General features: G+C 31.7%; 4 protein-coding genes across 4 annotated transcripts; 2 read left to right on the top strand and 2 right to left on the bottom strand.

Moving 5' to 3' along the window:
• Positions 1 to 1,460, top strand: LOC115883726 (putative nuclease HARBI1). Its single transcript, XM_030902132.1, has 2 exons — positions 1 to 322; positions 400 to 1,460. The coding sequence occupies exons 1-2, from the start codon at positions 18 to 20 to the stop codon at positions 1,397 to 1,399; spliced, it is 1,305 nt and encodes a 434-aa protein (XP_030757992.1). The 5' UTR covers positions 1 to 17; the 3' UTR covers positions 1,400 to 1,460.
• Positions 1,461 to 2,036: 576 nt separating this feature from the next.
• Positions 2,037 to 2,958, bottom strand: LOC115883787. The gene has a single exon (XM_030902196.1). The coding sequence runs from the start codon at positions 2,887 to 2,889 to the stop codon at positions 2,197 to 2,199; it is 693 nt and encodes a 230-aa protein (XP_030758056.1). The 5' UTR covers positions 2,890 to 2,958; the 3' UTR covers positions 2,037 to 2,196.
• A 4,963-nt stretch (positions 2,959 to 7,921) lies between these two features.
• On the top strand, positions 7,922 to 9,514 carry LOC115883727 (putative nuclease HARBI1). The gene is made up of 2 exons (XM_030902133.1): positions 7,922 to 8,516; positions 8,572 to 9,514. Exons 1-2 carry the CDS (start codon positions 8,305 to 8,307, stop codon positions 9,446 to 9,448), a joined length of 1,089 nt encoding a protein of 362 aa, XP_030757993.1. The 5' UTR covers positions 7,922 to 8,304; the 3' UTR covers positions 9,449 to 9,514.
• Positions 9,515 to 9,693: 179 nt separating this feature from the next.
• Positions 9,694 to 11,526, bottom strand: LOC115883728 (proteoglycan 4-like). Its single transcript, XM_030902135.1, has 6 exons — positions 11,124 to 11,526; positions 10,931 to 11,066; positions 10,549 to 10,815; positions 10,289 to 10,498; positions 10,085 to 10,189; positions 9,694 to 9,866 (listed from the first exon to the last, which is right to left on the bottom strand). Exons 1-6 carry the CDS (start codon positions 11,132 to 11,134, stop codon positions 9,804 to 9,806), a joined length of 792 nt encoding a protein of 263 aa, XP_030757995.1. The 5' UTR covers positions 11,135 to 11,526; the 3' UTR covers positions 9,694 to 9,803.
• Positions 11,527 to 12,872: the final 1,346 nt, after the last annotated feature.

Below are 12,872 nucleotides of genomic sequence, written 5' to 3'. Positions count from 1 at the left end.
TACCTTTTTTAATTAATATGGATGAAAACAGTGATTGTTTAATGTTGCTTTATTTGAGCACCGTTTTATTATTAATAAAAAAACAGCAAATTACCAGAAGATATCGCCGTAAACCAAAAAGGTTCGGGGTTCATCCAATATTTCTTGCTCGAGAAAGACAAGGATTTTATCAAAACCTGTTAAAAGAAGCACGTTTAAGCGATCCACTAATATTTTTTAATTTCACAAGAATGTCTGCAGCCAGTTTTGATAAATTACTAAGTTTTACAGGACCCTTTTTGACTAAAACCTCAAGAAGGGAACCAATATCCCCTGGATGCAGGTAACTACTAATTTTATTAAATAATAAATAATAAATTATTTTATAATTTATGATATATAGGTATTTTTTTATTTCAGATTGGCTTTAACCTTTAGATTCTTGGCTACAGGGGATTCATACCCAAGTCTGTCCTATTCATTTAGAATTGGTGTAACAACAATTTGTAACATAATAAGAGAAACTACCCTTATTATATGGAATGTATTGCATCCAAGAGTTTTACCCATTCCATCAGAACAAAAGTTAAGAGAAATTTCTAATGGTTTTTTAAGAAAGTGGTCCTTACCAAATTGTGTCGGAGCCATTGATGGTAAACATGTGACAATTCAAGCTCCAAACAACTCTGGCTCTACATATTTCAATTACAAAAAAAACTTTAGTATTGTTTTGCTAGCAGTGTGTGATTCAAGTTATATGTTTACATATGTTGATGTTGGTGCTTACGGTTCACAGAGTGATAGTGGTGTTTTGCATCAGTCCTCAATTGGCAAAAAATTATTTGAAAATAATTTAAACTTGCCAGTGGCAGAAGAACTACCAAACTGTCCTTTAAAGACAAAAGTTCCGTATTTTTTTGTTGGTGATGAGGCTTTTCCTCTAAGAGAAAATTTAATGCGGCCCTTTAGCAAACCCAGAGTAGGCCCTTTGCCAAGAGAACAAAGAATATATAATTACCGCTTGTCAAGAGCTAGACGCACAATAGAAAATACATTTGGCATAATGGTTGCTAGATTTCGAGTTCTACATAGGGTGATTAATGCCAATCCAGTAAATGTGGATAATATTATTAAAGCTATTGTATGTCTACATAATTTTATAATTAAAGAAAATAATCCACATTACATTCGAGAAAGTGATGTAGATAAAGAACAACCAAATTTACAAATTCAACCAGGGGCTTGGCGAAACGACATACCCAAGAACGGTCTAGCAATAGAAAATCTAAATGTACGTATTGGTGCTCGAAATGCATCTTTTTCAGCCTTAGCAATTAGAAATTATTTAAAAGATTATGTGAATGGTCCAGGTGCAGGTCTAGCTCCCTGGCAATGGGAAATTATTGATCAAACAAATTAATTATAATATTGTATAAAAATTATGGACATTTTCTTTATTATGGTGTCAAAAATTGATAATATGTATAACAACAAAAAAATGTCCTACAAAAAACTTCTAAAGCTAAAAAATAACAATAACTTGAAAATTGTTTTAGTTTGGTTTCCAAACTTATTTAAAAAATTGAAAAATAAAAAATTTTATTTAAATAAGCTTTTTTATTTAAAATATACTATATATTTTCTATAAATTTTTGGATACCTACCATAAGAACAAATATTTATTTTTTTAGAACTGTTAATATGATGTAAGTAGGAATATTTATTTGTATAATTTTAGTTGTAGGTATACTTTAGTTTTTAATGTTTGTAGTTTTTATTTTTAATAAACCATAATTATTAATAATATTTTTTACATAATAATTATTGTTAATGGTTGTAATGTTTTATTAGGATATTTTCAAGTAAAAAACAAAAAGCAGAAAAAAATTGTGTTTATTTATTCCTACTTAGATAATGTATTATAAAATATATTTAGGTAGGTTTTATATAAAACTAAATTAAAAAACAAAACTTAACTAGAAAATTAACCTATACATTGCAAATTTTACCTATCAATAAAAACTCACTAAACTAAATATTGCAAAAACTCACTTAAACTAATAAATAATGCAAACACATTTAAATTATAAATTCTTATCCCGAAGGGATCTTTTATAATTAATTATGAGGAGTTGAATTTCTTCAAGTAAAATTGAACCATGTGGCTCCCCAATTTCATGCAATTCTGTTTTTAAATATTGTGCAAAACAGTCATATTTATCTGCTTTTGGTACAGCTTGCCTTTGTATTTTTAATTGCTTCTGAAACATCAGTTAGCACAGAATCTATTTCTTTCGTTGCCCCATAAGCAAGCTTCCTTTTTTTTCCACCGCTCGAAGTCTGAATGCTGGCTACTGAACTTGTTGCAACCTCACTTGTTGTTGGGGTTGCAACATTAGCTGTAGGCATTTCTGTATTTATATGATCAATCTCTATTAGTTCTGAGTCATCATCCGTGCCACAATAATAATCAGTATTTGGTTCATTGCTTGTCTCACTATCCACAGTGTCCACTTCAAAATTTGATGTGGTGGCCCTTTGTTGTTCTGTACCACATTTATACATAAACTTTAAAAAGCTTAAAAGTGGCCATATCGGTCTTGTGGAGGCTGGTGCGCCACTTCTTTTTAATTTTTCCTCAATTATGAGTTCTCTCCTGTATTTTTCTCTTAAGGCTTTAAACCTTGCCTTTACAGCCGAAACTAAAACATTTACACAATACATAAATTTGGAAATAATAAAACAATATCGTTTTTTACCTGAAGTATTTAACGATCTTGCTACCGATGCCCAACAATTTTCTTTTTGGATTACGGATTTGTACCCTTTATCCCCCTTATCATACAAGGGTTTGTAGTTTGCCACACATTGTAATAGAAATTCATCATTTATTTCATCTGTTGAATCCATAATAATAAAAACAAAAACTTATTTTAAACACCCATGCGATCGAAATCAAAACAAAATGAATGATGGATGACAGATGATGACATATCTCGGCATACAACGCGCATGTGCGAGCACGAAATTCCGGCTATTAAAAATGCCACTCGAATTGGCGATCAGATTTCAGATTGGCGATCAGAGTCGTGCTGAAGTTTAACTTGGCCCGCAAATTGATTAGAAATGCAACTTAAGCATTGACCATCTCTGAACTCCCCTGAACGTAAAACGAACTGCCAACTTTTCGACCAACTGACTTTATAAATGTGCGCGTTCATTTCATAGCGTTGAACATTTTGAACGGCAACTGAACCTCAACTTCCGAATTTATAAATCCAGCTTAAAGCAGTGAGAAAATATAGCTTTGGAGGATACATTTGAATAAGATAAGTACACAGATATTAATTAAGTTACGAATATAAAGGTTTTGCTTGCTTGTTTATGCTTTTAAAGGCATAAAATTAATACTCCTGTAAGAACTCTATTTTTCTATGCTAAGTTTTCTTTATATGACGTAATAAAAAACAGACATTTCAAAAGCCGAAGCGCAATGGAATTTCGAATGTAAACAAAAACAAGCCCAAAATTCATGCTACATGCACTTTTCAAAAAGGTTTCAGATAACATTCAATACAGTATCGCCGTCTAAAACAGTATTAGACAGCGTCAGAGAAAGAAGTGGTACGCGCTTATTAAATTAAAACTATTAAAGTTTGTGGGCTTTAATTAAGGTTTTGTGGTAGTTCTGAGTTCCATTGCCGTGCCGAATAAGAAGTTTAATTAAGGTGAGTTTATTTTATCTCACTGAGCAACTAGTTGGTTACTGTTTTTTGTTTTTATTGAGATATATTATATTTCTGAATCTCAGATAAATTTTAAGATATTTGATTGAATATAAAGAAAAGATAATTTGCAGATGATAATACTGAAGTATTTCTTCTTTCTTCTATAACTAGTTGGTTACTGTTTATTGTTTTTATTGAGATATATTATATTTCTGAATCTCAGATAAATTTTAAGATATTTGATTGAATATAAAGAAAAGATAATTTGCAGATGATAATATTGAAGTATTTCTTTATAGTGAGTTATTTATAATTTGCCTATGTGACTTTTAACAGAAGATAAGAATATATTTGTGTATTAATATTATCAAATTAATCTTGATTGAATATTAAGAAAATATGATTTGCAGATGATAATATTGAAGTATTTCTTTACAGTGATTTATTTATATTTTGTCTAAGTGACTTTAATAGAAGATAAGAATATATTTCTGTATTTGTATTATCAAATTGATCTTGAATGAATTATGTTTAGCTTTATTATTTTCTACAGTTAGCCTTTGGGGCGTAGTGACCCTGTGTAGCGTAGTTAGACTTGAAGAGTAGTTCGTCCTGTAGCGTAATTAGCCTTGACAAGGAGTTAGTCCCGTAGCGTAATTAGACATGAAGAGTAGTTAGCCCCTTAGTGTAGTTTGACTATTAACTTGTGTATTTTTTTAGCCTGTGTGGCACTTTGCTGGCCTGTGTGGCATTTTGATAGCCTGTGTGGCACTTTGATAGCCTGTGTGGCATTTTGATAGCCTGTGTGACATTTTGATAGACTATGTGGCAATTTTTTTAGCCTGTGTGGCACTTTGATAGCCTGTGTGGCATTGTTTAGCCTGTGTGCCACTTTGATAGCCTGTGTGGCATTTTATTATTTTATTTAAACTTGTATTTTTAAGTTGGACTATTGATAAATCATTCAAGTACCTGTTTAATTTTAAATTCACTTTATTTTAATAATAACTGGTAACATTGTTGCTCACACCATGTTTTTTTTCTTTAATTGCAGGTAGGTCATCTCGGTAGCCATACAAGACTTTTGTTGCTATACAACATTTGTCCATTTGCAGCGCCCAGATCAAAGTTGGCTATTACCATTAGTAACGTACCATCTATTAGTATTATTTTTATTTTATATTATTAGTTGTATTTTATTATACAACATTTACGCCCTTTAAATTTGTTTTATGGTTTTTATTTTTAATTTGAGTTGACCGCTTGAAAAAAAAATTTGGCCCGGACACTCCAATAAATTAAATTTGTAAAACAATATAATAAAAATAAATGGTTCAAATCAATAATTAATGATAGTGATATCACTATAGGACAGCCTGTATAACGATAAACAAAATGTTTTAACTAAAATTAGAAACAAGTATCTTTTATAATCTCCTGACAAATTTGATCCAAGCAATATCAAATTCTTAATGCCAAAATTATTTAAATTTATTTTGTAAATCTATTCATTTCCAGTGAGTGGAATGAAACAATAAGCCTGTTTAAAATATCACCAAGGTTTAAATTTACATTGTGAACCAATAATCACAAAAATAAGTCTCTACAAACATTATAGACCGATTATAGTCTAAAAATAATTATTGTTTTAATAAATTTTATGATTCAAAAATTATTTCTGTTTCATATAAAGATATAACGTTCTTTTTAAAATAATTAAGGACTAATTATTATTTTCAGGACGGTCTTAGAAAATAGTCAGTTAATAATAAATAATAAACAATAAAAGTAGTTACATAATACGTTTGAAAAATATGGTGATAATTGATAACAGAAAATGTTCGTACACCGCTCGATAAATACATAGAGTTTTTTACATAACACAATAATATTTGTTTGGATTTGTAAAAAGAAATTAGTATGCACAAAAAATTGTTTTGTAGGTTTAACAATTTATACAGAGTAGTTTAAAACAAACCATTTAATTAATTTCTTGTGGTGTTGATTATATTTTATGTATTGTTATGTTTTTAGTAAAACCTTCGAGATTTTACCAGAACATAGAGTGTCAGAGGAATACAAAAGTTTAAATAATTACTTTTGTTCAGTCTAAAAGAAAATAAAATAAAAAAAAATAAAAATAAATAGAAAGTTTGGAATACCAAAAGCTACAACTTCAGACAATAGTAAAGTTTATCAATATAAGAAATCAAGAGTGAAATGTGAGAGAGAGAGAGAGAGAGAGAGAGACAGCTTTGCAAAAAAATAACATTGAAAGCAATATCCTCACAACATTCTACTTTTTTTTTAAAAACAAATGTTTATCCTGAATTCTGTTCGGAAATATTATGTTATTTCACTTTTTAAATAATTATTATTCTGTTCCATGATGTATTCGCTAATCTCTTTTATTGCATTTTGTTTTAGTGATATGGAAGGCATATTTAAAGTAATTCATGAATTAGAAAATGATAAATGAATTGGAAGATATTATCAACATTCTAGAACCCTAGAGAGATCATAGTGTCTTTTTGGTAGCTTGCCCGAATGAAGTAATTTATAGATGATGAGTTTGCTGAGAGATTTGGAATATGAAGTTTAGAAGAATAAGATGTATCTGTTTCTGTTATATAGAAACAAATTGAGCTACTAACTACTACTCATTTTATTGGAACTTGATTTCAACTATCATATTTGTCCTTTCAAGGCATCACACCATTTTATCTATTTAACAAAATTCTTAAATGCTTTTCAAGACCACTGCGATAGTTTAATAAAATATTTGAAGCATATTGATAAAAATTAAAGTTCTTTGGTAAAAAAAATAACTTATAATAAAAAACTGTTACAAACAAATTACTGTGAGAGCCCCCCGTTTTTAGAGAAAGGTCACTGACGTCGAGTTGCCTTGGTTCGGTTCCTCGGGCGCCACCCCCAAGTTTAAAGTGTTTGAGAGACCACTAGTGCCAATACGGATAGCTTTTATACAGTGGAGATACCAGGGAGTAATGAGATGAAAAGAAAATAAAACACACAATTAACTATAAGGGAACACTAGGCTTTTATTTAACTAATTAATTATGTACAACAATAATCCAGGAAGGTTCACGTCCTCGAATCGTAACCACAGTGAAATAAAATGTATATCTAATGACCCGTAAAGTAAAGTTTACAATAATAAAAATAAAGTAAATATTTAGTACCTCGCAGAACAAAATTTACACTAACAACCGTGTACCTCTAGAGTTTTGATCGATTATTCCCGAGATGCAACTGTAACGTTTTTAGTTCGTTACATGTCTTTTTTACATATGATATATGATGTCTGGCCTATCATCACCGGATTCCCTCTCGTTCAGGCCGGATAGTTTATTTGACACGCAATTTCTACGTTCCCTAGTCGCCAACCCTGTTATCGTTCGACACAACCCTGTTACTATTCTGTGGAGGCGCGCGCTGTCAACGTCGCTTCTGTCAACACTCTCCGTGCTTAACCTCACTTTGTTTTGACGCTCTGTTGTATCCTAGCTTTTAGAAATGGTGATTATTTAAATCTTGCTGTATAATTTGAATCAGCTGCTATTTCGAGGCTACAGAATAAAGATAGTTATTACCTTTTATCGATTCGATATTATTATTGAATATTTTTAGGGTAGAGTTACGGATGTTAACTTGTATTTGTATTTTTTGCTATTGGCACGTGGCGTCCCTTTTCTTTTGTCCTCCAGAATGTCACATGGAAGAAAGGACATGTTTATTATTTATTGAGCCCTCAGGGAAGTATTTCGAGGTAGGTTTATTTTGTTTATTAGACCTTGTTTGGTTTTAAACAAAGAGTTTCATATTTTTAGGGTCAAGGTACGGACTGTGTCCAGGATACGGACTGTGTCAAAGGCTGGATAATTTCAAAGGGGTACGGACTGTGTCCAAAGGTACGGACTGTGTCCAAGGTACGGACTATTTTCAAAGATTTTGGACTATTTCCAAAGGTACGGACTATTTCCAGGGAACGGACTGTGTCAAGGTACGGACTGTGTCCAAGGTAGTGTGTCATGTATGGACATTATCTTATGTACGGATGTCCTGTGGACAGTGTCCCCAATCAAGAACGATTTTTTCTTACATCTAAGTGCCACAGCGTGGATGTAGCTTGAAGTCCCAATGCTTCGTTCCCAGCTGTAAGCTGGTTTAACTACAGCTGTACCAATTTATGGTGTCTCATGCTGGCTCCTTTGGTTGTGTTGGATGGCTGAGTACAGAGATGCGAGACCACCTCACGCTGCTACTGTTTGAAGCAAGATTACATAAAGAACAGCTAAGGGCCGATTTCATAATCAATTTAAAGTTAACTTTAACTACTAAAGCTCCTTTAACTTCTAATATGGATTTCATAATTCATTTTTAAACCTCCTTTAGTGCTAAAGGCACTTTAAATTTAAACCGCCAGGTTATCCACTTTAGACGCTAAAGTTGACTTTAAAGCTTCTTTAAAGTGATAACCTAACCTCAATTCAGTTTAATCTTTAGTTTTGGTTCAGCCACGTTTTGTCATTTGTGCGTTTTGTAAAAACTTCGTTGTTTTTTATTTGATTATAAAATGAATTTAATGGATACGGATACTTCATCAAGTTCGAGTTCATCAGAAGAAGAATTAGTTTTTGTTCGGAGAAGAAAAATATACCGAGATCGTCAAAATTATTACGAACTATACGATGATTTGGATTTTTTCTGTAGATTTCGTTTGACGAAACCTACAGTAATGCAAGTACTAGGAGAGATTGAACCGCAAATCCGTTTACCTACAAATAGGTTTGTATAATATAACAGGTAGTATTAATTGGTATTAATTCAATGTCAATTTCAGAGGAGGATGTGTCCCACCCTTGCTACAATTATTGCTAACATTAAGATTTTTTGCCACTGGGTGTATGCAGATTACTGCTGCTGATTTTATCGGTGTATCGAGGGCTACGGCATGTCGTGTTATATCAAGGGTAACAACAGCATTAGCAGCTCTAAGGCCTAGATATGTGAAGATGTATTCCGATAATGCCGAAATGCAAAGAGCATCAGAAGATTTTTATGGCTTAGCGTCGTTTCCAAGAGCAATAGGAGCAATAGACTGCACTCTGATAAAAATTGATTCGCCTGGAGGAGAAGATGCAGAAATCTTCAGGTGCAGAAAGGGTTTTTTTGCATTAAATGTTCAGACTATTAGTGATGCTAAATTAAAAATCCGAAACATTGTTGCAAGGTGGCCAGGATCTGTACACGACCAAACTATTTTTAATAATAGTCAAGTCAAAAGAGAATTTGAAACAGGCAGGTACGGAAGGTATATTTTAGTTGGAGATAGTGGATATGCATTAAAAAAATATCTAATGACAAAACTGTTGGAGACCAATACCGATGCTGAAAATTTATACAATGAATCCATAATACGAACCAGAAATGTTGTCGAGCGTCAGTATGGTGTGTGGAAGAGGCGGTTTCCAATTTTAAAGAATGGGATGCGGGTAAAGTTGGAAACTGCAATGGATATTATTGTTGCTACGGCTGTATTGCACAATATTGCCCTCGACATGTCTGAAGACATCCCAGGGGAATGGCTAGAAGATGCTGAAGAGGGAGAAAATGCTGAAGAGGGAGATGGCATTTTGGAATTGCCAAATGAAAATATTAATTTTGGTAGACAATTTAGACAAGTACTAATAAACCAACACTTTGCTGGACTTTTGTAACTATCGAACTTGTAATATAATTGTTTGAAATACCTTTTTAGCTAAATAAAAATTTATTTATTTGTTTATATGTAATTTATTTTAATCAAAATGCAAACTAAAAAAAACAATTAAAATTATAAACTTTAACTATACCTAAAATTAATACGAAAAACACGTTATTTTGACAATTCCTTTTTTTTTAGTTCGATTTCCAAATCGAGTAATATCATTTTTTTCATATGTTCCTGGTCTTCTCTCTGTTGTTTTTTTTCGTATTCCAACTGTTGCAATCCCATACTCTTCTCCATTAATTCAGTTTTCACCCTGTAATATTCTAATTTAACTGTATGCAGAGGATTCGATACTGTAGGTCTCAGCTGCTTAGCAGTTTTTTTTTCAATTTTGTAGGAGTATAATTGCTCCAGTCTTCGGTTTTCTATAATAGAAAAGAATATTAAGGCAGATTCTCACGATTCATGTACTTGACAAACATTTGTAATTGGTATACAGGATGCATCGGACATCTATACAGACTGTATGCCAATAAAAAATACTTGCCAAGTACATGAGTCGTGAGAGCGCGCCTTTAGATAGGTACTATAAGATTTTTTTTTCATTTAATAACACTTTAAAATAATATATTATTACAATTACCCTTTTACATTCACTTTCTAATTGTTTTTCTACCACTGGCAAATTTGTATTTGGTGTTTCAGGATTGTCAGTACTTCCTTCCTTTTCTTTCTGGTCGAGCTGAATCTGTAAAAAAAATGTCATAGTTAACCAGGTTCCCATTTAAAAGAAGATAAAAATAAGGGACAACCTTAACAAACTGATTCGAAAGATCTAATTACTTACAATGTATGGTGGCGAAACGGGAATAATAGTGAATCCAGTCAATGACTGTTGATCCCTGGAGGTCGATGGTTGTGGTCCACTGGAGGTCGATGATTGTGGCTCACAGGGGGTCGATGGCTGTGGCCCACTGGAGGTTGATGGTTGTGGCTCACTGGGGGTCGATGGTTGTGGCTCACTGGGGGTCGATGGTTGTGACTCACTTACACAAACCTAAAATAATTATATTTAAAAAAGTCAAGAGCAACTAATATTGTTCTTACCACATCAGTATCACAATCATGTTGTGGTTTAAGTCCAGCCACTAACTTAGAATTTAAAATATTCAAAACTGCTTGTATGACTGGATCTATGTGATCATTATTTGATGGACCACCGCCAGTACCCAAAATATTCTTTTTAGATTCAGCAACAACTTTTTTTGCTTTCGTTTTTAAGTTGTCGTACTTCCCCTGCAGCTGCTCAACTTTTTTTGTTACTACTCCTACTCTTTGACTATAGGAAGCTAATATTTTGTCCCAAACATAGTCCTAAAATAAAATAAATAATCCAGTTTAATTGTGTTATTCGACCACCAAACTTCATAAAAAATAAATAAATTTATATATACATATATCTTTATATAACAAATATCTGTAGTCATACCTTCTCCTTTTTGTTTATTTTGTTTGTAGTTTTGCATTCTATAATGTTCCAATATTTTGCTACTTCTTCTAATAGTATCAATTCCTCCTCCTTGGTAAAATTAGCACCCCGGCTTCTTTTCGGAGTTTTAAAAAGACTAAAATAAAAATAATATAAATACCTGTTTTGGCCATTACATTATTTATTAACTTACCTTTCAGACATCTCTATACAAAATATTAGAAACAACTAGGAAATATAAAATAAAAACGATATTACAGTAAACAAACACGTCAACACACGCCAAACACCAAGAATAAAATGAAATGATCTCGTGGTGAACACGTGGACAGAGAAATAAAAATCTGTAACAGCAGATAACTCAGCATCTGTGGTATAACCATAGATCAAATAACATACAATTTCATACTCATTTGAACTATTAACTAGGAATCGGTGTTACCAACATGAATTTTTAACGTTAAAGTATGGTTAAAGTCGCCTTTAGCTAAAGTCGCTTTACTTCAGGTTATGAAACTGAACAAATTTTAAAGTCACTTTTATCCTAAAGTCCCATTTAGCTAAGGTCGCTTTAAGTGAATGATTATGAAATCGGCCCTAAGTGTAGATTTACGTTCTAGTTTTTATGTTTTAGATCTTCTATAAATTCAGTCTTAAACAATAACGTACATCTTAAGTAATATCGTACAGACTATGTTCAGTGGTTAGATTGTTAAGAACATTTATGTCGATATAATCTTTAAAATATAATTTAGATCTTAGGTTTCATTGCATTACGCCTGTAATAGTATTACTTTCTATGCAATATTATTATTGCGCTATATTAACAGATGAATAACGAGACATAGATTCTAGAAATCTACAGGTTGCAACACATCAGATTTAACACCGCATAAAAATTTAACAATTTAAATGAAGTAATGCTACTTTTTCTTATATTTTCTATAACGTTACACGCATTGTATTTTTTCATAGTCTTTTCATAGAACATATTTAATATTATTTACATACCTACGTTTTACTCAACAAATAACCACTATAATAATTATTAAAATTGTACAATGCTATTTACCATCAGAATTCATCATGAATAAATATATTGATCATTAGTTTTAAGTAATATACAACTGTCTTTTCTTTCTCTGTACATGCCTGGCGCCCAATATCTATTTTTTTTGTTTATTGTTCTTAATTAGTTTTCTTTCCAGTGAAATACCTTATCCACGACTGCTCTCCGATGAAAAGCTGCCGTTCGCAGTGGTAGTTGTTTAAAAAACGCTACACTTAATTTGGCACCCATAAGCGTCGGGCCTCGAGAAAATTCGAAACTATATTATTCAGTCTGTTTTATATTTTTTACTCGTAATGTATTTCACTGGAGTCTGACAATTTTCCTGATTAATTTTCTTAAATAAATTTTTGTAGTTTAATTTTTTTTGGCACGATACAGAGGAGGAAACAGTTGTTGTTTTCTTGGTACGATTTAAGACTGAAGTTTTTATTCTCTTTCTTATTTTTGATATTTCTATTTATTATTATTTGGGTCTATGGAATTTGGACAATTTCATATAACGGAGATAATGTGTCAGCTGTGTGTTTTGATATTTTTGATATATTTTTTGAACCTGGTATACAGGGCGGTCAAGATTTAATGCTTGGACCTGAATTTTCTTTAAGGGGTTAAAATTTTTTTTAATAGTTGTTTAAAAATTTTTTCTTGGTAGATAAACTTGAAAGTTTATCTATTGTTGAGAACTTCCTTATACAGAGGTGGTCAATATTTTTTTTGTGACTTTGAAATTTTTTAAATTTCAAGGTGTTTGACATTTGATAAGGTTTGAAGCTTTGTATTTACAGACATTTTGGTTTGTATTTTCCCTAAACAGAATTGGACAAGCATTAAATTTTTCGACTTTTGATTTTGTTTATATCTCTGGGTGTT

The sequence above is a fragment of the Sitophilus oryzae genome, unplaced genomic scaffold, assembly GCF_002938485.1.
Source record: "Sitophilus oryzae breed Bouriz unplaced genomic scaffold, Soryzae_2.0 scaffold_1977_pilon_pilon, whole genome shotgun sequence".
Taxonomy (NCBI): Eukaryota; Metazoa; Arthropoda; class Insecta; order Coleoptera; family Curculionidae; genus Sitophilus; species Sitophilus oryzae.
Note: the sequence above shows the minus strand (reverse complement) of the source record. Positions and strands in the feature narration are given on the sequence as shown.

Bases quoted from the DNA above. Each gene is read 5' to 3' on its own strand.
- LOC115883727 (XM_030902133.1), top strand. From the start codon at position 8,305: ATGAATTTAATGGATACGGATACTTCATCAAGTTCGAGTTCATCAGAA. The intron at 8,517-8,571 runs GTTTGTATAATA...TGTCAATTTCAG, and splicing joins ATCCGTTTACCTACAAATAG to AGGAGGATGTGTCCCACCCT.
- LOC115883728 (XM_030902135.1), bottom strand. The intron at 10,816-10,930 runs GTATGACTACAG...ATTTTATTTTAG, and splicing joins AAATAAACAAAAAGGAGAAG to GACTATGTTTGGGACAAAAT. The intron at 10,190-10,288 runs GTAAGTAATTAG...TTTTTTTTACAG, and splicing joins CCGTTTCGCCACCATACATT to ATTCAGCTCGACCAGAAAGA.
- LOC115883726 (XM_030902132.1), top strand. From the start codon at position 18: ATGGATGAAAACAGTGATTGTTTAATGTTGCTTTATTTGAGCACCGTT. The intron at 323-399 runs GTAACTACTAAT...TTTTTATTTCAG, and splicing joins CCAATATCCCCTGGATGCAG to ATTGGCTTTAACCTTTAGAT.
- LOC115883787 (XM_030902196.1), bottom strand. From the start codon at position 2,889: ATGGATTCAACAGATGAAATAAATGATGAATTTCTATTACAATGTGTG.